General features: G+C 37.9%; 1 protein-coding gene across 2 annotated transcripts in view; it reads right to left on the reverse strand.

Annotated features, from left to right (window-relative positions):
* The window catches only part of rsu1 (Ras suppressor protein 1), a 166,601-nt gene that overhangs the window by 49,002 nt on the left and 92,647 nt on the right, over nucleotides 1–24,952 (reverse strand). For both annotated transcript variants that reach the window (XM_072575894.1, XM_072575895.1), the window contains exons 7-8: nucleotides 24,764–24,878; nucleotides 8,193–8,325 (exon numbers count right to left, since the gene is read on the reverse strand). In XM_072575894.1, coding sequence (XP_072431995.1) covers nucleotides 8,193–8,325; nucleotides 24,764–24,878 — 248 coding nt within the window. The remainder of the gene's footprint in view (nucleotides 1–8,192; nucleotides 8,326–24,763; nucleotides 24,879–24,952) is intronic.

The following is a 24,952-nucleotide window of genomic DNA, read 5'->3' on the forward strand; positions in this document are numbered from 1 at the left end:
TTTAACATGTTTATCTTTAAACTCCCTCCCCATTTCACTCCTGCATAATCACAGTTTCTAGTCTACGTCTGAGCACTTTTCACTGTTTTTCAACCATCCATGCCTGAACACATGTTCTTCCTGTCAACTCTTACCAAACTCCACACTTTCATGACTTCTCCTCGACCCTCCATCCTAGAATGCAGGACATAGAACGATACAGGACAGGAACAGACCCTTCAGCCCATTTTGTCTATGCCAATCATGCTGGTCTAGACTAATCCAATCTGCCTGTACATGGTTCCGTATCGCTCTATTCCCCGCCTGTTCATGTATTTGTCTAAATGCCTCTTAAATGCTGCCAACACATCTAGTTCTACCATCTCCCCTGGCAGAATGTTCCCATGCACCTATCATCCTCTGTGCAAAAAGAAAATTCCCTTGTACATCTCCTTTAAACTTTCGCTCTTTCACCTTAAACCGATGCCCCCAAATATGTGACATTTCCTTTGGAGAAAAGGACGCTGACTGTCCATCATACCCACATCTCTCACAATTTTACACACTATCAAGTCACCCCTCAGCCACCATACTTAGAAACAATCCAAGTTTGTCCCACCTCTCATTATAACAAATACATGCCAATGTTGGCAATGTTTTGATAAACCTCTTTTGGACCTTCTCCAAAATCTCTACATCCTTCCTATAATGTGGCTACCAGAACTGCACACAATACTCCAAATGTGACCTAACATTTCACACAGTTCCAATGAAGGCAAGCATGCTGTATTCACTTGTTGTTGCCACTTTCAGGAGCCTATGGACTTGAACTCAAAGATCCCTGTGTATATCAATGCTCTGAAGGGTCATGCCATTTACTGTATACTTTCTTCTTGCATTTAACCTCCCAAAATGCATTACCCTTGCACACGCCTAAGCCTCCCTGACCTTGTGACAGAGTTAGGGATAGGGCTAGGAATGGGTTTACTGAAGGCCCACTTCATGAATGCCACCTACCACCTTGACTGTGTTCTACCTGTCATTTTTGCCATAGCAGTGCCTCACCCAATCAGAATAGACTTGCCAACCAATCAACATCCTTATTTTTCTATAGTATAAATCTATGATAATTAAAATTTTGCCAATTTTGCATTTGTCCTGCTGAGTTGAAAGATGAAAAACTTCAGCATCATGACTCTTTTCAGCAAACTTAAGCTACGAGGAAAAACTAAAAGCTGGTGCCTGTTAGCACGAAAGAAATGGTACCACAATTTAACCTATTCAAAATCCTGAAAAACAGTGAACCTCTCTGCAAAAGTTCCACAGGTTAGTTTTATTTTAAATCAACTTGTTCAGAGATGTTATGACACACCTCAACAGCAAATGGAACTTGAACATGGGCTTCGTGTCCAGAGGTAGAGAAACTACCACTTCACCACAAGAATCCAAAGTCTCTCCGGGTAGTTCCTGGGCCCAACCATCTACAGTTGCTTCATCAGTGACATTTCCTCCATCATAAGGACAGAAGTGAGGCAAGTTTCTGATGATTGCTCAATATGCTCTACTAAGCAATACCACAGATACTGAAGCAATCCATGTACAAATGCAGCAAGACCTGGACAATGTCCAGATTTGGACCGACAAGCAGCAAGCAACATACATGCCACACACATGAACATCTCCAAAAAGAGGGAATCTAACTATCATTCATTGACATTCAATGGTGCTACCATCACTAACTGTCTAACTGAAAGATTCCAGGGGCTTCATGAATAAGAAACTGAACTGGACCAGCCACTTAAGTGGTGTGGCTATAAGAGCAGGTCAGAGGCTAAGGATTCTGAAGCAAGTAACTTGCCTTCTGACTCCTGAAAGCCTGTTTTCCATCTAATTTCCAGTCAGGAGTGTGATTGAATATGCCTCATTTGCCCGAATGGTGCAGAAAAAAAACATTCCAGAACCTTGACACCGTCCAGAACAAAGCAGATTGGCACTAAATCTACCAACATCTACTCCCTTCACCATCAACATTCAGTAGCAGCAGTATTTATCATTTGCAAGATGTAACGCAGAAAGGCTCTTTGGAAAGCACCAACCAAATCCATGAACACTAGTAGGTCCAGGGCAACAGATACATGGGAGTATGCCACTTGTAAATTCTCCTCCAAGCCACATTTCATCCTGGCTTGGAAATATCTCCCACTTCTCCTGGGTCAAAATCATGGAAACTTGCTCCTTAACAGTATTGTGAGTCTCCCTACATCAAATGCACTGCAGTGGTACAAGTTGGCGGCTAACCACCACCTTCAAGGGCAAGTAGTGATGGACAATAAATGCTGGCCCAGCCTGTGAAACCTATATCCCATGAATCAATAAAAAAAAGTCTAGCATAATCAAACTATAATCCAAAGCACAACGCAAATTGCAAAGGGGGAGAGGAAGACAGGTGAACAAATAATGACGATTTAATTACTTCACAAAGTGTGTTGAAGTTTTAAGAAAAATAAGCAAGATTGATTGATTGTGTCAATGTATTCAAGAGCGAGCAGAACAATTTTGTTTTGAAACTGCGATTGAGTGACAGAGTACAAGAGAGTACAGTATATTCTGAACTTTGTGATCAACCAACCATATATTCCCATGTTGCTACGAGTATTGCTATTTCAATTCTCAGGGATTTGCTACCAACAGACCAGCACACATCCAAAATGCCACAAAAATACAACAAAAATGTATCATTTGGAGTGGAGCATATTAAAATGGCAATATTTTTTGTCTCCAACCACAGTAATTAAACTTGATTTATGCATGAAAGAAATGTATAATAGACAAACTTATCTGTTACATAAACATTCCAGACAGTCAAGAAGAATGGCAATCCCTTGACAGTCCAACAGTTTCACTGAAAACACAATGAGCAGGGCACAAAAAGACCATCAGCCCTTGAAGTGAAGAGCAGGCACAACCACAAAGACCCTTAATAATGTTTGTTTGCTTCTCCTGGGGAAGCAAACATAAAAATGTTTTTAAAAAACTGCTCCCATAAAGATTCTCCAACTGTTAATGCAGTCAAGTTCCAATAGACCATAACTGCTTCCAACTCACAAGATGTTCTCGCCACATAAACAAAGGTCAAATCTCACTTTGCTGATTATCAACCTACCAGCTTCCACCCAAACCATCAGATGATGGAAGGAGTCATCATTAGTGCCAGCAAACAACACCCAATCACTACTAATTTGCAGCCTGTTCAGGGAGAAGCAGTCAGGATCAACATTTATATCCAAGAATTGGAAATGTCTTCACTATATGGATAGAAGCTTACAAAAGTGCAATGTAGAAAGGTAAACATGCAGTTATTGGACAACGGGCATTTCAAATGTACAAATAGAGTAGCAGTGGAGGGATAATGAATGCAAGAGGTGTGAAACAAACTCCTTTTCTCCAACAAAGAGATAAAGTTGAAGATCATGAAGTTCTGGGGCATTCAATTTAAGTTTAATTGCAAGTTTTAATTCAATTTCAATAATAGACAACTTTAAAAAGGTTTAGGGCCACTTATATGCTGGTACTGTCCTTGCCTGTGGGCCAGGAGACCAAGGTTCAAGTCTTATCTGCTCTACCGGTATGGAATAACATCGAGGAACAGGTTGATTGTAAATATATGATAAGATGTCTTTCATTCCTGACAAGCTATAACATCACTCATGTACCAGTATGCTTTCACTGGTTTCACATAATTTATTAATTTGGTCATAACAAGAATAAAAGAATGACATTTACTATAGGCATGGGATTCAGTTAGGTCACTGTGGAACACCAGGTAGCAAATTCTGGCTCATTGGGCACTTCTCTCTCGTTCTCCTGTTCTATTTACTGATATTCTTCTTCAGTTTTCTCTTCTTAGAATGTGCCAGGCTGCTAAGATTACTTGCTTGTTAACCCTTGCTAGCTACCACCTCTGTGCATGGTCAATGGTATTCTTAAACTCTGATTAGCTTGTCAGTAACCGTACAGCAGTTTATTAGTCTCGGATTGGCTAAGTGGTAAGTGGCCAATTTCTCAATGGAGTCTCATGGATGCCAATCACTTTAAAAGTGATCTGATTGTCCTTGAGTGGTAAGATTTAATTAAACCAGGACACATTATCAAGAATGACCATACTAATTACATAATTAATTAAAGGCAAATAAAGTAGGAAGGCAGCATTGCAAGACACACTCAAAATGCAATTCACAAGAAACGTATTTAAACTAATTACAGATGCACAGTACAAAGTAATATTTCGCCTGTTACATTCTTCAACTCAAAATTACTATTTCTCTTTAAAACACCAAGTTAAAAAGCTGAGTCAATCTATAACATCGCAATGTCTTGGAAACAAAACATATTTCAATTTGAAGAATAAAGCAAGCCATAAAAGTTTGTCCCCTCCACCACTGACCTGGGGCTGTGTAGTAAACCTTATTCAGGGATTCAGCTGGTGTAACTCCTGTGTCTTACGTGATCAAATTCAAACCAAACACAATATGAATATCTTGCTTGCTTAATCAGTACAAGTGTTGAAAAATACATGAACTCTACATCAGTAAAATGGAGGCAAAAAGAGTTACAGAGTCAGAGGACCAAAATCACTGATTTATCTTCGATGGAGTGATTGAAGATGCAATAGTTATGAATAAAACTGGTAAACATCAAGAGGATCAGTACAAAGCTCCAAGAAAATCCTTTCTTAGCCAGACCCTAAACAAATTCACTTCTATGATACCATCTACTTAATTTCAACAAAATACCTACTTAATAACAATGATCATACAATCAAAATTGCTGTTCATGAACTATTTCATCAAATTACAGAAGATGTCTCAACTGGACCATTTTCATTCAATCATCTTTGTTACGTCCTCAAGCAAATTCATGAGGTTGAATATCAGTGATCCTATATCAGATCCGATAGAATATTTTGCAACAGCTTCACTAACTTTGAAAGGCAGTTATATTTTCCCTTTTCTAAATATTAGGACCACATGAAATGCCTTCCAACTCTCAAAATTCAACCTTAGTAAACCACTGTACACATGGGCCTACAATGCCGTATTTCATTCAAATTTAGGGATAATGGCATTAGATCCTGCACCATTGTCAGTCCTTAGGTCATTAAAATTATCTGGAACTATTTCCATGGTTAGTTGTTATGAAGCAGTTTTATCTGCTACAATGCTGGTACTGCAGGATTTTTTCATAAGTGCAAGCCATTGTTAAGTTCCAAGGTTAAATATCACAGCAATTAGAAAAATAAAAATTATTCTCCTGTACCCCTTACCCACTTGTATTTCAACACATTTACATTAATAAGCTCAAAAGGTTGTTAGCATTTCAACCCAGGCTGGATAATTACAAATTCACGCAGAATACATCTACAAAAATGAAAGTGTTTTCTATGGTGTCTGCTGTGAGGGTTCTGGCAACTGCAGTCTTTTATTACATCTGTGGGAGCAGTGTTTATTCCTTTCTAATTTATCACGTTACTATTTTAATTATCAACAATAAGCACAACACTTTCTCCCTAGTATTTTTTTCACTTAACAAGAAACTCGTCATTCAGACTAGCCATAAACATTCTATGGCTGTCACAATAGTTTCTCACATATCACAAAAAAAATCACCTAAAAGGGAAATCAGAAAAATCAATTTTATCCATTAATCTGCCTATCCCACTGAGAAAACTCTTTTGTACTTACTTCCCTTTCTCGACTCCTTTTGTCTTTAATCCATCTTTATTCCGAGAGTTGGCCACACTATGAACAACTTTGCTCTACTGACTTCTACTCTCTGTTGGCCTCACTGCTTATCTTAATAGAGAGGCTAGTGCACCGCCTGAAACTCTCTCATCAATATTTACGATCTTCAGATAATTCATAGTCAGCTGGCTGTTAGCTATGGCTTAACTGGGGTCATTCTTTTATCCAAGTTAGTGAAAGTTGCACTCAAAGACTTGAGTAAAATAATCACTCCAAGCCAGCACAATATTGAAGGAGTACTGCTCTGTCAGAGGTGCCATCTTACAAATGAGCCATTAAACTAATGGCTTTGCCTGCTCTCTTTGCCCTCTTGCCATGGCACTATTTCAAAGAAGAAGAGGAATTATTCATAGACATAAAAAGTGGATGGAGGAATAGGCCATTTGGAAATTTGAGCCTGCTCCACTATTCATTATGATCATGGTTGATTACACAACCCAAGAGCTTGTCTTGCATTTCCCCTGTACCCTTTGATTCCTTAATGTATTGGCCTTGAAAACCATTCCGCATACACCCTGGGAATTTCTCCCCTGTCATTTTGTTACTGATTTGGTTTGTCCAATCTATATTCAGATTAAAGTCATCAATAATTACATGTGTTCCTTTATTGTACATGTCTCCACTTTCCTGTTAAATGCTATTCCCAAAATCACGCCTACAGTATGAGGGTCTATATATATATCCTGCATTAATACTTTTTGCCTGTTACTGTATCTCAGCTCTACCATGCAGTTTCTACATCATCAAGAACTAATATCTTTCCTCATTATTGTGTTAATTTCCTCTTTCACCAGCAACTCCAATGCCTTTTGCTTTTTGTCTGTCTTCCTTAAATAGTGTATAGCGCTGGATGTTCACTTCCCATCCCTAGACACCCAGCAACCCCAATTATTTCATACCTTTTTTAAAAATCTACTTGCACAAATGATTCATCCATCTTCATGGATAATGCTCTGTGCATTAAGGCGCAAAAGCTTTTTAACATTATTTGTACATTATTTTTCATAGTGTCTGTGTTTGATCCTGGCCCTTGATTTCTCTGCTCATCACTTTTCTTATTCCCCTTTCTGTCCTTTGTTCTTGTTCTTGATTTGATTCCTCTAACTCCTTGCACAAGTTCCAATTCACCTACCAGTTATGTTTAAAGCCTCCCCAGCCACTCTAGCAAATACTCCCCCCTAAGGCACCAGTCCTGGTCCTGCACAAGTGTAACCATCCAGTTTGTAGTGGACCCACCTCTCCCTGTACTCCAGGGATCTGAAGCCCTTACCTTTGCCAGTATCTCTTCTTCCATCCCAGAAGTCAGTCTGGAAAATCTTCATTGCACTCTGTCTACAGCTGGAACATCCATCCTCAAATAAGACTACCATAACTGCATATAATACTCCAAGTGTGGTCTCACCAACACCCTGCAGAATTGCAGCAAGATATCCATTCTCTTATGCTCGAATCCTCTTGCTACAAAGGCCAACCCATCTGCCTTCTTCACCTCAAATGGCACACTCAGATTTGTGATGACACTCCACCGTTGGTCTCACTGCAGGTAGGTTTCTCCATTCACGATATTTATCTTCTCTCCCTTGACTCACTCTGGAAAGTTTACTTCGTCCTGTAAATCTTACAGGAAGCATCTCTGCGCCCCTTTGCACTGAATTTCCAAGAGTATACTCATTCAGCCTTTGTCCCAATCTGCTGAATTCTCCTCATACTGACCTAACTAACCCAGAGGTGCAAGAATTACCTTTCTTACATCTGATCAGAGACAATTTTTTAGCTATATTGATCAACACCCCAATTAAATTGAGGAATTCAGGTACTTGAACTTTGTTACAATCAGGCAGCTAAATTATAACAATGGCTATGCTTCAAACATACTCCATTGGCTATAAGAATCTGGAGACATGCAGTAATTGTGAAAAATATGAGGTAAATGGCATTGCCAAAAACACATTTAATACCCACTCTGTCTCTGACTCTGATATAATCCCATAGAGGCATGACCAACAACCAGAATGCCGTTAGTCATCTACTCCCTTTTCTAAAACAAAATGTGTACATGTTAATTACTTTAATGTCAGAAAGATTTTAAATAGAAATTCTTTATTAAGGGGTAACTATGCAAGTTAAAATTATAAAGTAGCTTGTTTAAATATAAATTAAACATTTAAATAAAAACATGAAAGATATTTTGAAGCAACAGAACTATCAGGAAATCATTAGCTTCAGTGCAAGTGTAAACAGACTTGCAAGCCAAATAGTGAAGAATGCCATTTTTTAAAATGTAGTGATATGGAAAGCTGAATAAAAGGACTAAATAGATTTAAATATTCTGAGCACTACCTGTATCCACAAACAATGCACAGGAAGCTAGTCAAGTTTTAAAATCAGATGATTTCCAATCTGTCTACTTACTATTTGTAGGTTTCAGAACGAATATATTCAAAGACATGGGATACACCTAGTTGGAATTGGTCAGCGATTGGTGTAACCCAAGGGTTGTTTTCTGCTTTGAAGACTTGTTTTGGACCAGTAAGATCTAAATTACCTGCAAAAATAAACAATGTATTCAGCATCAAAATTAAAAAAAAGTTCAACTAATCTAATTGAACTGAATTATCCAAACCTATTCATCTGGATCATACAGTTGATATCATAAAATGTCAGTGGGGATAATAACCACATCCCCTTTTGAAAGTTTCAGTAGAGGCGATATTACCATCTCAAATACTTCAACTAATCCTCATTAAAAAAAGCAAGCTGGGAAACAAACATCAGAGACCACAAGGAACAGCAGTTTTCATTTAGACCCCCAACTAAATATTCATAAATCTAAACTGAAGGAATTGTAAGACGAGTTGAATAACATAATAACTACAAGACGAAAAAGCTGTTTAAAAACTAGTACATACATCGTGAATTTATTTTGGCATTCAACATACTAACCTTCAGCAGGATAGCTTGCAGCTCCAGAACAGGCACCATAAATCAATAAAAGCTTCTCATACCTCCCAAATAAAAAGGCATGCATTTGTTATTGCAAATATTATTTGTAAATATTATTTCTAGTCTTCTCCTATTTGTTAATGGATCTTCCTCCTTTTGTAATCTTCCAGGAACAAGAGTAGTTCTTTCAGCCTCTTGAGCCTGTTCTACCATTTAATGGCATCGTAGCTATTGTTATCTTCACTTTGTCCACTTGTCTTAGCTCCACATTCTTTTGTCCACTTATCTCAAAACTCTTCTAGAAAATGCTGCTTGTTTAAGAATGGGAAATTTTAAACTCCTCCCAAATCAAATAAATGATAAAAAGACATAAATCTTCCTCCACATACATATTCCCCTCCTTGCAACTATTCAAAAGGAGCATAATGAAGGCATGTTTTTATCAGTAATATCAGAAGGCAAGGCTATATTAAAGGATAAACAAGACTAAATGAAAATAAACAAATATTCATTGTTATTTAACTTTCCATGTTGCAAGAAGAAATAGATAGAAAGATTAATTTTAGCAGCACGAGAGATTTGCTAGATTGCAACATATTAATAATTTGGTTGGGATGCAGTAACCATTGTTCACGTTTAAAATGTTTATTCACTTCCTTACATCATTATCGATTGCCGAAATAGTTTTAGCTTTGCATAGTAGGAAAAGGTTTCAAAAGGTATTTAGCAAAAAAAATATTATTTTGATTTGTCCACAATATTACAAGCAGGTAAACAGTGAGCCATTATTTGAGAGGAAGTTTGATCCCCACCCTGATTTTGACGTAATTAGATTTGAATGAGGGAATTTGAAATCCAATTCAAAACTTAGAATGACACCAGATTGGGGTGGGGGAGATGCGGTGTGGTTGGAGCTCTTCAATGCACTGGAACTTTAGGAAAACATTCTAAATTTGTGTAAAGCTCCTATGACCTTCAATACACACAAGTGTGAAGCATTACATTAAGGTACAAAGGATAACTCCTTTGAGAGGAAATGTCTAAATGGTATGGAGGATTACTGGAATCTGGAGATATAGGAAACAAAGTGATACAAAAAGTAACGATGCAGGCTAATAAAGACCTTTTGTAAAAAAAACAAAAGCACTTTGATTTAATTAAGGACAAGAAAATCAAAAATGACAAACGAAACCATTAAATTTGTTAAGAGCTTTGTTTATACCAAACTCACTGTTGTGTGTCATTCAGGTTTCCATATTATAACAAGGATATAAAAGACACTGGAGAAGGTGCAAAATAGTTTTACTAGAATTACCCAAAAACTGAGGATTATAGCTATCAGGAAGGAACAAACAGGCTGGATTACTGTTCTCTAAAACCGTGAAAGCTGAGGTTTGTATAGAGAGAAAAAAATGGAAGTATTTGATAGAGCTGACCTGAAAAACATGCTTTCACTTGCAGAAGAGTGAACTCTGTACCAAATGGAGCACATTGAGTGACTTGGAAAATTACATATTAAAAAAAACTGGATAAATACAGGAGAGGGAAAAGAAAAAAGGATATGTTGATGAAGTTAGATAAAGATAGTAATAAATGGTTCATATAAAACATAAACACTGAAATTCTTTTTATTGGACCAAAATGTCTGCTTCTGCTGTTAATTGTGTACAGTTATCTCGTTCTACATTATACAGAAAAGCCATTTTGGCCCATCATATCCACTACTGTATTCCCATTTTCCAATACTTGGGCCATAGCCTTGCATGCCATGGCATTACAAATGCCATCAGGGTATCTGCCTCTACTACAGCAAGTTTCAGATCCCCACCACCCTCTGGATGAAAATGTTTTTCCCCACATCTGCTCTAAACCTGTTTCTTACCTTAAATTTAAGCCCCCTGTCTTTGACTCCTCTATCAAAGGGGAAAAACTTGTCCTGGTCTACTCTTTCTATACCCTCATAGCTTTATCCATCTCAATTATGTCCCTTCTCAATCTCCCTTGCTCAAAGGCAAACAACCTTCTGTAATTTCCATGACAAATGGACTGATTCTTTCCACACAAAATGTTTTATGTTTATGTCCAATTACATGCACTTTTTTTCCTACTTTTGGGGTGAACCTTATCCATCAATCTTCTTGAGGTCTTTCTTCAGAATGAAAAATATGCCCAATATGGCCACGACATGAGATCATTTCCAAGCAGTTAATGAACCTCTGTTTCATTTACACAATAACACAGTCATTTTTCACTGCCATTTGATTTTATGCAGTGACAGGCATAAATCAGCAACAAAGCAGATAAGTAGCAGAACGTACTCCACACAGATAGGTACACTGAATACGTTGAAGTTTCACTCCTGTCAACATGAGTGGTATGCAGAACAATGAACTCAATACCACACTGTGGCAATCATACTACACCAGTAGATAGGAACTATCCACAGCAACATAAATGCTTGTAGAAATATGAGGCACATGCATGTTATGTTCAATCTTAGTTGTACTATTTAACATGATTAACTGAGGCAGTACTTAAACATTTGAATTCAGCTGGATTTCAAGGAAAAATGATTGAGGTAACAGCCGAATTAGCCATGAGAAGAGCAAATGTAGACAGGATGTTCAGAAAAGCACCTGATTGCAATAAAGGTAGTTTGGGTGAAGGAAAAATTCCATTCATACAATTAGAAAATATCCCAGCCTCTAGATCTCCACCGCCCCGACCCCTTGTAATCTACACCATCGATCATCGACATTTCTGATACAGTAATGGAAACAAAACTAGGATCTGTCAATAAGCTATTTCATAAAATGTTGAGAATCAGCCGATGTGCCATCTAACTTCAACAGCACAGATGGTTCTAGCTGAAGATAGCAACCTAACCACATTTAAAATTCACATATATAAATAACTTGCCAAGTTCCATAAGTAAGTTTCATTAGAAGCTTTCATATTTTGAAACTAGTAGCTTCACTCCCTGAAGCCAGACTTCACACTACTAGCTACAACCAGAATGCAAACTTGATTGGTTTAGCCAAAATCAGTAGTCTTTCCAATGCAACAAATAAAAGTATTTCTCTCTTCATAAGTCAGAGCACATTATGACAAGTGTACTTTTATATTGTACAAAACTGTTCTAGACACCTGTATCATGAGCTGGTACAGTTAATGTGGGTCATATTAGCAGCCATTACATCATGCCAATTTCTTCAGTTTTCTGTCCGAAGACAGGTCTGACCCACAGGACCATGTTCTTCATCACGGATACAACAATGAAGCAAATCCATCCCAGCCAGAGCAGGGAAATCATCACCAATCTGATGCACACTGGACATCCTGTGAAATGGCCCTCCAAGGAATTTGAGCTGCTGTGACAATATCACTTTTATACACTTGTTGTGGTCTGGAGATAATGGACAACAATGGTAGAGACTGCAATTTCCTATACATTACACAGTTGACCAGGAATCTCTCCTGTTCTTACTTTCTGCCATTGCTTTACATTGGGAGGACACAAACTGTTATTCAACCTGTTTAGCCATAACATGAACTTTCTATGAACTTCCAGTCCTTGAATCTGGAGCTTCATGCTTAAATGCAGTGATGCTTTTCACTGCACCACAAGACTTCCTATACTGTGTGATGCAGCTTAGACACAAGAGTCCCAAAGTGGCACCACATATAGCAGTTTAGCACACAAACAAGTAGGTGAAGATTGCATAGCAGTCAGGTCAAATTCTGTGCCTTCAACATCCATACAAGGTTAGTTCTAACAGGACTGTGACTGTCGCAGATTTTCCTTTTCCTAAGTATGAGTGCCACAATCAGATTTATTTGATTTGATGTAGATAATGATAAGCCCTTGCAAAGATCAGCAAACATGTTAGCCATTCAAAATATATCTGATTGGTGTGGTTCTATTGCCTATCTATGCAGAATAAAGACAGACACACATGAAGCTCATTAGGTTTGGAAACCTAAATGCTATCTAATAATTTGTGCCTACTTCAGTATTGCCACAACATGCTTTTTTATGACATTATCACTTTATAAAGAACACTATCTTCATATAAACACCAAATTGTGTCACTCCTTGACAATTAATCAATGAAATGCCTATTGCCTCAGTTAACATTTCTGATTTCTTTTCTTGGCATGTTCTATTATTCAATAACACATGCAGGAAGCGTTTCACCTTTCTGTCAGACAGAAGCGATAGCCTTAGCTCTTGTACGCTCCAGTGCTTTCAGTCAGGGAATTCACACCAATCTCCCTCATCTGCGACTCAACCAGCTTTAGCATTCTAACTAGGATCAAACAGCAGGCAACAGGATTAAGCAATATGACAAAAGCAACCTAATAAGCTAAAACCGCTCAATTCTAAAGCTACATTGGATAGATCTCAAACACTAGCATCTCTTGTTCATTCTACAATCTTCAGCAATAGGCCACAAGGGAAAGTAGGCTGCATAATGATTAGCTCTGACCCTCCAACCGAAATAGACTTTATGGATAGAAAAGATCAAGTGTCATTCAAAAAGGTTCTGTCTTGTACAGCCAAAGTGATTAGTGAGAGCAGCTACAGTACAAAATTCCTGTACAGTGTCCAACATATGAAATTAACCATGTGTTCATAAAATGGGTAGTAATGTATTTACTATATTTTGATCAACTTTTCTAACGCACAGCTTTTTTTTGTGAGACTTCAATACAAACAAAATCTTATTCTGAGGAATTTGTTACTCGTAGCATGCACTTGGGTGGAATTAGTAACCTATCGTTGATATTAATCATTTTAGGGAATTCTAACTTCCATATCCAACCTTTTGTCCTAAGAACACATTTGTCATTTAATGTGGATATTTTCATTCCTGTTTAGTTTGTTAGTTTATACATTGCCCACTTTGGTTGATACATATGTATGTTTGTAGCTTTGCATTGTTCTCCTGCACTGTTCTGCAGCACCAGAAACAAGCAAGTACAAAACTAAAACACTGCCTTTATAAAAACAACACTTTAAAAAGGTTTATCATGCAAATTGGTTGATGATTATTGATCTAAATATTACTGTTGGTTGACAATATTTATATATGGTAGTGTCATAGAGTCATAAAGATGTACAGCATTGAAACAGACCCTTCTGTCCAACCCGTCCATGCCGACCAGATACCCCAACCCAATCTAGTCCCACCTGCCAGCACCCAGCCCATATCCCTCCAAACCCTTCCTATTCATATACCCATCCAAATGCCTCTTAAATGTTGCAGTTGTACCAGCCTCCACCACATCATCTGGCAGCTCATTCCATACATGTACCACCCTCTGCGTGAAAAAGTTGCCCCTTAGGTCTCTTTTATATCTTTCCCCTCTCACCTTAAACCTATGCCCTCTAGTTCTGGACTCCCCAACCCCAGGGAAAAGACTTTGTCTATTTATCCTATCCATGCCCCTCATAATTTTGTAGACCTCTATAAGGTCACCCCTCAGCTTCCGACGCTCCAGGGAAAACAGCGCCAAATGAGGCAACACAATACACGCTAAATGGTACACTTTAAATGGGGATGGAAAATGTGGACTTGGATGCTGTTGGAGAAAGCAGTTGATAAAGCAGTTGGAATACTTGGCTTTATCATGAGAGAGAAAGAGAATAAAAAACAGTTATGTTAAATTGATATAAAAATCTTCTTCTGGCTCACCTGGAGCATTATGTCCAAATTAGGTAACAATTGTTAGGAAGGCATTGAATGTTGTGCAAAATGTACACAGAGTTTTACGAGAATTGTGCCAGGGATACGAAATTATGGTCATGCGGACAGACTGGAGAAGCCGAGGATGTTCTTCTTGCAGCAGCAAAGGTTTAGAGGATATTTGATAGAGGTACTAAAACCATTAATGGTTTCATAGAGTAAACAGCGAGAAACTATTTCTAATGCCTTTAGAAGGTAGCTAATCACTCTGCACCGGGTAACCCGGGAGCTTTCATCATATCTATGAGAGCTCTGATCTTCCTGTTTTGTTTCAAGAGCTGGATGCCTTACAAAGATAGTTACTGGGAAACAAGGACTAATCTCTATAACTGACGACACTGTTGCACAACCATATGACTGAGGCAGAGTGTAGATGTAATGGAGCATGAACTTTCACCATGTCCATGGTGCAACACATGACAGACCCGCTAAGAACGATGTTCCAATGTTTGGATCAGTACTTTGGTGGAGAGGGTGGTGATGGCAGGGGGAGTGCACACCCTGTACAGAGCGTACCACAAAATCCTACTGGGATGAGCTCTTATTCTAAAGTCTGAGTAGCACGAGTGGAAGAGGAGAGTATTTTTGAGCAGGAGAATCATCACGTTCCTGTATGATACAGCAACGTCGTGTCCAGCGCAACAAGTCAAACAGGACCTAACTGACACCAACTTATAGCAGATAAGAGTTAAGTGCAGTGACCACCCGATGACTGTAAATCTGTTCTTTGCTGAAAGGCAAGAAGTCTCTTCCTGTTCCCAGAGGCAAATGCAGCTTCTGTTTGTTTGCTTATTGTTTGCTTTCTGTCACAGCATAAAAATAAATATTTTGAACCTTGAGAAGGCTTTTCATTAATGTAATAGTCCCACACTGAACAATGAGACACTCTTGGGCTCTAAACAGACTCTTTTGCCGTTTTTGGTAAAATTCAGCTCCATTATTCTGATTATAGATGAATGCTGATTTATACAGGAATAGGAGTAGATCAGTCTGTCCTTTAGCCTGATCAATCATTATTTGATCACAGATGACTTCATCTTTGGATTGGTCACTATATTGTAGTTCTGAAAGAATTTACAAATTACATCCTACCATATCTTTCCACTTTTCCAATGCTAATAGATCTTTACATACCCATGACAGAAATAAGTTATTGATACTATGACTACAAATCTTCCCAAAAACCCACTAACTATGACTTAGCGAAATGTAAAGGGGTGAACCCACTGGAAGCAGAGATTGACCTAGATCATACCCTATAAATGCTCGAATCATATGGAGAGGGCTCTGTAACATATTATGTAGAACCAAGATATGGTTGCATTAAAATGTTAACAAAGGTTATCTTTTCTCTAGATTAAGTATCAGTTACCTGGTCAGTAATATTGACTCTGCAATGGTTTTAGTTGGTTTTTTAAAGACTTAAAAGAAACTGTATAACAAGAATTCAAGTTGGCAATTGGGACTGACTCAAGTATCCTTGTAATGGTTATTAGTCTCATCAAGGATCACAAAGTAGGAAATGAGCCATTCGACACCTTGAACCAGTTCTACCATTTGATGAGATTATAGCACATATATGCCATTTTGGTCTCACGTCTGTTAACACCGTTAGCTGCTAAAAGCCAATTGATCTCAGGTATATAATGCTTCATTGGGCAATAGCCCTGGTTTATGACTTCCACATTTCTATTTTGTTGTTTTCTAATTTCTCCCCTGAAAGTTCAATCCCAATTGTCCGATTATTTCCCCTAATCTGAAACACACTACCAATGGAAAAAAAACTGTTTAACCTGCTGATCGTTTTCAAAGTCCTAAACAAATTAATTAATTTACCCCTTAACCATTTACATTCCAGGGAACAGAAGTCAATTTTATGAAATTTCCCCTCATAGATTAAGCCTCAGAACCAGGGAAATGAACAGGTGAACTTTTTCCTTTCTACATGTGGTGTTCAGAGCAATACACAGTACTCCAAATGTCATCTAACTAGGGCTTTGTGTTGTAATGGAAGGCCAATTGTAATTCAGAACAGAATAGTTACTGAGTATGTACAAAACAAGCTGTATCACAGACACATCAGATCACACTGAACTGTCACCTGGGTCTGAGGGTCCAAGTAAAATGTCTTCTCTTACCATCCTCTGTATATAACCATGTTCAATAAACCCTGTTAACATTCACTCAAAACAGAATATATCTCAACTAGTTGCATATACGGCAGCAGCAAAACCTCTTATTCATCCTCAAGTGCACTCTACCCAAAGGCTACTTATCCATTAGCTTTTTCATTCTTAATTTTGTATCTGAAAACTACAGTTTAGTGATCTGTATACGTGAAGTGCTAAGTCTCTTTGGATAGCTGTTATTCCTAGCTTGTCACAATTTAAATAATATGCAGATCTAACCGTTCTTGGTCCAGAATGGATTACCTTACACTTAACTAAAATTTATCTAACACAATTTTGTCAATTCACTTAATTTTTCACTGTATCTTATCATTTTAAGCTTCTCTATACACTACTTACTCTGCTATCTATTTTTTGAAAATCAGCAATCTCAGGTATATCGATCTCTATTATGTTAAACAAGTCATTCATAAATATTAAAAACAGTTGACATTCCAGCATAGATCCATATAGGTCCTCATTAGTCATTTCCTTCCAAATCCAGTACAAATACAATACCTCAAATCCAGCTCGTCAAAAACGGTGCATTTTTATAAAGTGACATGCATCAGTTTTAATTGTTATTTGCTCAGTAAAACTCAGGATAATTTGGCTTGGTACTGCCACTGGTCTAGTTATTGCTTTTTTCAAGCTGGTATTTTCCCATGCTTGGAGTTGTCTTGACCCTACCCATCTGGATTGGCTCAATTTCATAAATCTCCTATTCACTGAATTGAGGACCCAATTTTTGTAGACTGAAATCTGCTGAAGTCTGAAATCTAGCAGAGATTCAGCTCCAAAGTGATTCATCAAGCCACTACCTATACATTTGAGCAGTATATGATAAGTTCTTAAGGGACTGTTCTTTAGACCACTGATTTTCCCAAGCTGTATCACTGACTTAGATATGTGCAGGGCACAATGTATACATGTGCAGATGTCATAAAATTTGGAAGCACTGTGAAATGTGAGGATAGTGAGAGACTTCAAGAGGACATAAGCTGGTAAAGATGTGGGGAAAAAAAAATCAATACAGAGACACATGAATGGACATATTTCTGGCAAGCATGAGCAGAGGGAATATAAACTAAACTAAGAGGGCATATTTCTAAAGAGGATGCAGGGGCAGAGAGGCCTGGACATGCAGAAATTGTTGAGAATAAGACAGCGGGTCTAAAAGGGCTTCATTAATAAGATGTATGAGATGATGATCGTTATAGATAGAAGCAAGAGCATAAAACAGAAGGTTATGGTGAACCCTTAATAAAAGGGTTCAGCTTCAATTAGAATATTTTGTCCAGTTCTGGGCCCCATACTTTAGGAAGGATGTGAAGGCATAGGAAAGGGTGCAGGTAAGATTTATGAGAATAGCTCTGTGTATGAGACACATCAGTTACAAGGATAGATTGGTGAAGCTGATGCTGTTCTCTTTACAGGCTTTTCAACAGTGACGACACTTCACAGTGCTTTGAGACATCAGGTGGTCATGAAAAGTACTGCATGAATTGCAAGTTTGTCTTTTTAGAAAATAGAACATTGAGGGGAAAATTCATAGAGGCATTCAATATCATGCAATGTATCGATAAAGTAGATAGAAATTGTATCCATGACTAAGCCAGTTAAGAACCAGAGGATACCAGTGTGAGACGAATGTCAAAAGAATTAAAGATGATGGAAGAAGGATTTTTTACTCTAATTCTGTGCATGGTTAGGATCGGAGACTGTGGTGGAGATATATCCAATCAAGGCTTTCAATAGGGAATTGAATAATTTGTGAAAGAGAAATAAAATTGCAAGTATATAGGGGAAAAAAGGCAAGTGGAACTTGATGAGCTTCTCTTGCAGAGTGTTGACACAACTACATGATTAAATAACTTTTCTGCTGTAGCCATTCTATGGCTGGGATTTTACAAAGTCTTAGGGAATGGGTTAGGAAGATAGCATAGTGACTGCACAATTGGCTGGGAGGGTGGCATTGGCATGCTCATCATTTCCTGCACATTTTACCAGCAGCAATGAGGTTAGTAGCTGGTCATTCCACTCCAAGTCTAACAGAAGGCTCTTAACAGACCAATTAAAAACAGGTTAAGGGTCTTTTCAGCTGCTGCTAGCATTTTCCAGCAGTTGAATGTTTGGTTGGATGGTAGGGGATGGAGGAAGAGGCAGGTAACAACTACAGAAGGATAACTAAAGAAATGACTGGCTTTGGACTCGGTAGCAAAAACTGACATGAATAATGGGAGATGGAATTAAAACAAAATGAGCTTGTGATTAGTACATGAACTGCAGTTTGGAAGAGGTCACAGAATCACTGAAGTCTTACTGCACAGTAGGCAACCATTTGGCATACTGTACCTGCAGCAGCTCTTCAAAATGAGCATCATTACCAAATACATATCTTTTGCTTTCTTTCCCCAGACCCTTCCATGTTATTTTTATCCAAATAATAGTCTAATGCCCTCTTACTGTTGTTCCTTTTACAAGTGGCAATTTTCTCCTAATCTACTCTGTTAAACCTGCTCATGGTCTGTCAAATAATCACCTCTTAGTTTATCTCTTACCAAGGAGAACAATCCCAACTTCTTAAATATATCCTCAAAACAGAAGTCCCTCATCCCTACAATCATTCTTGTAAATCACATTTGTACTTTCTATAATGTGACTCCCAGCAGGGTTTAAGAAGTGTCTTTGACAAATTTAACATCACCTCCTTGCTCTTGTCCTCTATGCCTCTATTAATAAACCTAAGGATACTGCATGAAGTGTCACCAGACTAGAAATGTTAACTTTGCTTTCTTCTCATAGACCTGCTGAGTTTTGCCAGCAATTCCTGTTTTTGTTTCAGATCTCCAGTATCTGCATTTCTTTGTTTTACAATACTGTATACTTTACTTAATGCTCTCTTCATCTACCCTGCCACCTTTAATGATCCATGCACATAGGTACCCCCAGGTACCTCTGCTCCTGCATCTGTTTTAGAATAGCGTCCCCCGGACCAAGGGCTCCAGCCCAAAATGTTGATTCTCCTGCTCCTCGGATGCTACCTGACCCTATGCTTTACCAGCGGCACACTCCCAACTCCGCCATTTTATAATTTATTTCAATGTTCTTCCTACCAAAAAAATAGCACTTCACACTTCTCTGTATTGAACTTCATTTACTAATCCACCAAGCTATTTATGTTCTTTTGGAATTCTACACAGTCTTCCTCACAGTTTAAAATTCTTTCAAGTGCCATTTGCAAACTTTAAAACTGCCCGCTGCACACCAAGATCCCAATCATTAATATATATCTGGAAAAGCAAGGAGCCCTGGGGAAAACCACTACAAACCATCATCCAGCTTGAAAAATATCTATTGACATTACTCCCACTCAACCAATTTTGTATCCACATTGTTACTGCCATTTTTATTCCATGACCTATGATGAATAATGTATTCCATTCATAGCAGTTAACAAAATAAATCACAGATTGGTTAGCTTCTTCATATTTACAATAGAATTCACATTTTCTGCAACTAGACTTAAGCTCTGTATGTGACACTGACCCTACAAATAGCAGGTCAGCAGGTTTCTTGCAGCTGCTACATCATTAATTTTCACACAGAATGATCGCCATCCCTGCAGGTTAGGCTGTTATTTGAAAACAAAGCAACTGAGGTAAATCTGAGAAAAATGTTTTAAAGCAAACTGCAATACCAAGTCTAAATCTAACAGCTAGATTGTCATCAGCGGCAGTACACGCAAGCTTTTAAGCCTTGTACCAGTCATTTAGAGGTTAAATTTTGAAACCTACTTTGAAGCATTAATCATTCTATTAAAGCCCTCCACCTGCACAATAATTCAAGATTGATGACATGTGAATATTCTAGGGAATCAGGAATTTCTACCATTGAATTTCAGGCACAAATCTAATGAAGTTTAACAGCCAAACCATTTGGCCCCCACAGGTTCTAATAGTGAATGATATGTGCAATAACACAAAATTGCCTAAGGGATGGAGAGTAGAGTCTAGTGAATGCTTCTGTAAAATGGTTTTAAAAGTTTCTAGTATAAGGTCAACTTATCATCAGGCTTATATTGCAAGTGTGGTGTCATCTAGTATTGACGCTAACCATTTTCACTATCCTTTCCATATGCAATACTGCCTTATTTTCAATTGAAAAGCATCATAGCAATCTATAAAATTTTTGTCAAAGCAGCAGGCTAGACTTTGGAGAAAGAACTTTATACTCTTAGAGTTTAAGAATTCAAGGTTTAAGTACTGGATCATCCAAACTATGAATCACATAACTTTTCACAGTTGGTGGTGAAGTATTTGTAATTGATTCATTTTGAAGTAACAATCAAAGAGATGTTTCTAATTTCCTTTGTAAATGCAGGTTAACATTTCTGAATGACTATTATATTACCGCTACTACTAAATTTCGTAATTTATGTTGAAGTCATGATATTAAATCAAATAGTTTTAAAGTATTGAATTTAACTATTTCTGAAAAATAAGACATTTTGTCAGAAAGCTTTTTATCTTGCACTCATCAGGACATTCTCAAGAATATCAACGCAAACAAAACAACATTTTTATACACGTGAAGTGCAATGTGATGGGTTAGCAAGGGGAGTCTGATTCACAGAGAATTACATGATGATTGACAGTCAACTGCTAGATGTTACCAAATTTAGACAAGGCATTTTGGTTGTTCCAAACATTGTCCTGAGCATTGAACCAGAGAATATCTGTTGCATATTTTATTAAACTAAAACAGACAATGTGTTTTTTTTTATTTTGTGGAATGTGGACATGACTGGCTAAGCTAACATTTATTAGCAATCCTGAATTGTTCTGGAGAAGGTGGTGAAGTTGTGCAACCTTGTCATATTTTAAAAATATATTTGAATCGAGGCTGATCTAAAGAAATTCTAATGGGCAGATTCCTTGAATGAAGAGGGTAGATTTATCAAAAATGGCTAAACAGTTTAGAGCCTTTATTTATCAGAATTCAGAACAGTAAGGGGTGATCTCATTGAAATATACAAGATTCTGTGGGTGCTTAACATGGTAGATAGTGAAGCAATTGCCACTAGTGGGGAATTTTGAAAGAGGGGAGATACTTAAAGAATAGGGGAATTCTCACTTAAAACTGAGAAGGACTGTCTTCTCTTAGAGGGTAGTGAATGTCTGGAATTCTCTATATCAGAGTAGTGAAGGCTAGAGTATTGAAAGAGGTAGATGTGTTTTTTTAAATATCAGCTGACGGTTATGCTGAACTGACAATCAAATGGAGATGAGGAGCAGAGGTAGACTATTTAGCCCATCGATTCCTGATGAAGGGCTTTTGCCCGAAACGTCGATTTTGCTGCTCGTTGGATGCTGCCTGAACTGCTGTGCTCTTCCAGCACCACTAATCCAGTATTTGGTTTTCAGCATCTGCAGTCATTGTTTTTACCTTATTTAGCCCATTGAGTCTGCTCTGCCATTAAATGGAAACATGGTTGATCTGATAATCATTTTGCTGATAGGAAAGATAGGAAAGATCATCACCCTGAATGTTTAACTCTGTTTTCTCACCTCAGATGCTGCCAGACCAGCATTAATGGGGCTAATTTGGAGGGATGCAGGTGGATGCATTTTCACAAATCTTTGAAAGGTGGCAGGTAAGGATGGGAGGACTGATAAGAAAGTGTATAATAAACCTGGCTTTGCTCGTGGGACATTTCATACAAAACAAAGTCATGTCAAACTTCTACAAATCTCTGGTAAGGACCTGGTTGGAGTATAGTGTACAATTCTGGGCTCCACACTTTATGGAGGATGTCACAGAATTTAAGAAATAGTCAAGGTAGGTCATTCATTCTATTGAGCTGCTGTGCCATTCAATAAGACCACACTTTCCTGCCTAATCCATAATGCTCAACTCCCTCATAAATCAAAAATCTAACTCAGCCTTCAATAATCAATGACCCAATCTCCACTATGTTTTGTGGTAGAGAATTCTGAAGATGAATGTCCCTCTGAAAGAAAAAAAAAATTGTCCATCCTAAGTGGACGATTTAACAACAGTTTCCATTTATTTGCTAATGATTGAATGTAGACTGATGGGGTGATAGTTGTCCAGATTAGATTTGTCCTGCTTTTTGCACACAGGTTATACCGGGGGCAATAATCCACATTGCTGGGTAGATGTCAATGCTGAGCTGTATTGGAATAGCTTGGCTCAAGGCAGACTAATTCTGGAACTCGAGTCATCAATATTACTAATGGAATGTCATCAGAGCCTGTAGCCGCTCCTGTGTCCAGTACCTTCAATGGTTTTTGATACCACAAGAATACGAATTGAGTAGCATCCATCATGCTGGAGCAGATCAAGGGAATTTGGCCATTCAGTGCTCCTCAGTGAGGGTGGTTGCAAATGCTTCAGTCTGGTCTTCTGCACCATAATTGAGGAGAAGAATATTTATATCACCTCCTTTGGTTTGTGGCATAATGTTGACTCTGCTCGCTGTCATTTTGAATTTCTAAATGCCCTGCTAAATCCGTCTTAAAAATGAATTTCAGCAATTTGCCAATGACGGATATTAGGCTAACTGGGCTCTAGTTTTTCTGTCTTGCTTATTTTTTGAGCAGGGAAATAACATTTGCAGTTCTCCTATCCACTAGGTCTTTCCAGAATCTGGGGGACTTTTACTTCTGGGGAAGCTTGCAATCAATGCATCCACTATCTCGAAGAAATCAAGGCTCCTGGTTGTAAGGTCCACGAAACATGTCAACCCTTAGTCTCGTCCCCTTCAATGCTTAGGGAAAATACAGAATTTTTTTCACACAGGATGGTGCATGTATGGAATGAGCTACCAGAGGAAGTGATGGAGGCTGGTACAAAGCATCTGGTTGGGTACATGAACAGGAAGGGTTTAAAGGGATATGGGTCAAGTGCTGACAATTGGGACTAGATTAATTTAGGATACCTGGTTGGTATGGACCGAAGGCTGTTTCTGTGCTGTACATCTCAATAACTCTCTGACTATGACATGGTGAAAAGTATGCCAATTCTTTGTTTTCCATCATTACTTCTCTATTTCAGTCATCAAACTGATCTACATTTTATTTTTCAACATCATTGCAGAAGCTCTGACTGGAAAAACGTCTTGATACTTTATTTTCTAATTCTGATTTCTCCCCATTTATATTTTTTTAAGTCTTCCTTTGCTGGTTACTAAAATCTTCCTAATCTTCTGGCTAAAACTATCCCTTGCAGCAGTGTAAACATTTATTTTCAATGAGATAGTGAAGGAATGAAAGCTATTTAAAAATTAATATTGACCAAAACTCTTTTCTTAAAATCAGAATTGGTGACTTGTGATCAGGTTTGATATGCTTCAAATTTTTAACTTTTCACCAGATTCATCCTTTCTCTTCCTTAGTAAAGCATTTAGCAAATCTGAATATCAACTGTAGAGGTTCCCATGAAAAAAGTTCCAGTATTTGAAAAGAGAAGCCAGTGAAATTTCCATTCCCTACAACTGTCCCACATACCAGGGCCAGTGCCACCATGGAGTCCTTCCATTTTAATTTTCACAGTACTGCTGTGCATGAAAATTATTTGAGATGACATGAGAGAATAGACGTTGAGTTTTCCACTCCCTGAGCTCAATACTGAGCCAAGAATGGAATTAAAAATAACATTACATTTTATTACAGCTTTGTCTTTCCTGTAAAATTCAGTTACAATCTGCAGAGTAAAAGAAGTGCAAAATTATGAATGTATTTTAAGTTTTTTAGAATGAGCGAAATCAATTGATTTTGATTTTCTTATGGGCATGGATTTAAATGCCTTCGTTTACATTCTTGGCATACTCTCACATCAATCCAGATTCTGAGAAAATGAAATGACAACCAAAATTTCTCTAATTAAATATTGTTTTGGTTTTTTGCTTTAGACTTTACTGTTCTTTAGACATTTTGCATGTCACTCAACATGTGTTTTAAAATGCTAGCTACCTGGTGTGTTAGTAAGATCTCTTTTCTTATCGGTAGCACACAAAACATATCAATATATTATATTGATATAATAGACAGACTATTATAGACAGACAAAGGACAGACTATGAAACCCATACTCTTACCCATTTCAGGGGGAAGTACGGTGAGTCGATTTCCTTGAATATGGAGCTCCTTCAACTGAGACAAGTCTCCAATCTCCTTTGGCAGCGATATGAGGTCATTGTCCCTCAAGCTGATCTGAAAATGGAGAGCTCTTAGACCAATTCAGATTTCAAACGAAATAGTTTACAAACAATTCTTAACATGCTTCC

The sequence above is a fragment of the Chiloscyllium punctatum genome, chromosome 8, assembly GCF_047496795.1.
Source record: "Chiloscyllium punctatum isolate Juve2018m chromosome 8, sChiPun1.3, whole genome shotgun sequence".
Lineage (NCBI taxonomy): Eukaryota > Metazoa > Chordata > Chondrichthyes > Orectolobiformes > Hemiscylliidae > Chiloscyllium > Chiloscyllium punctatum.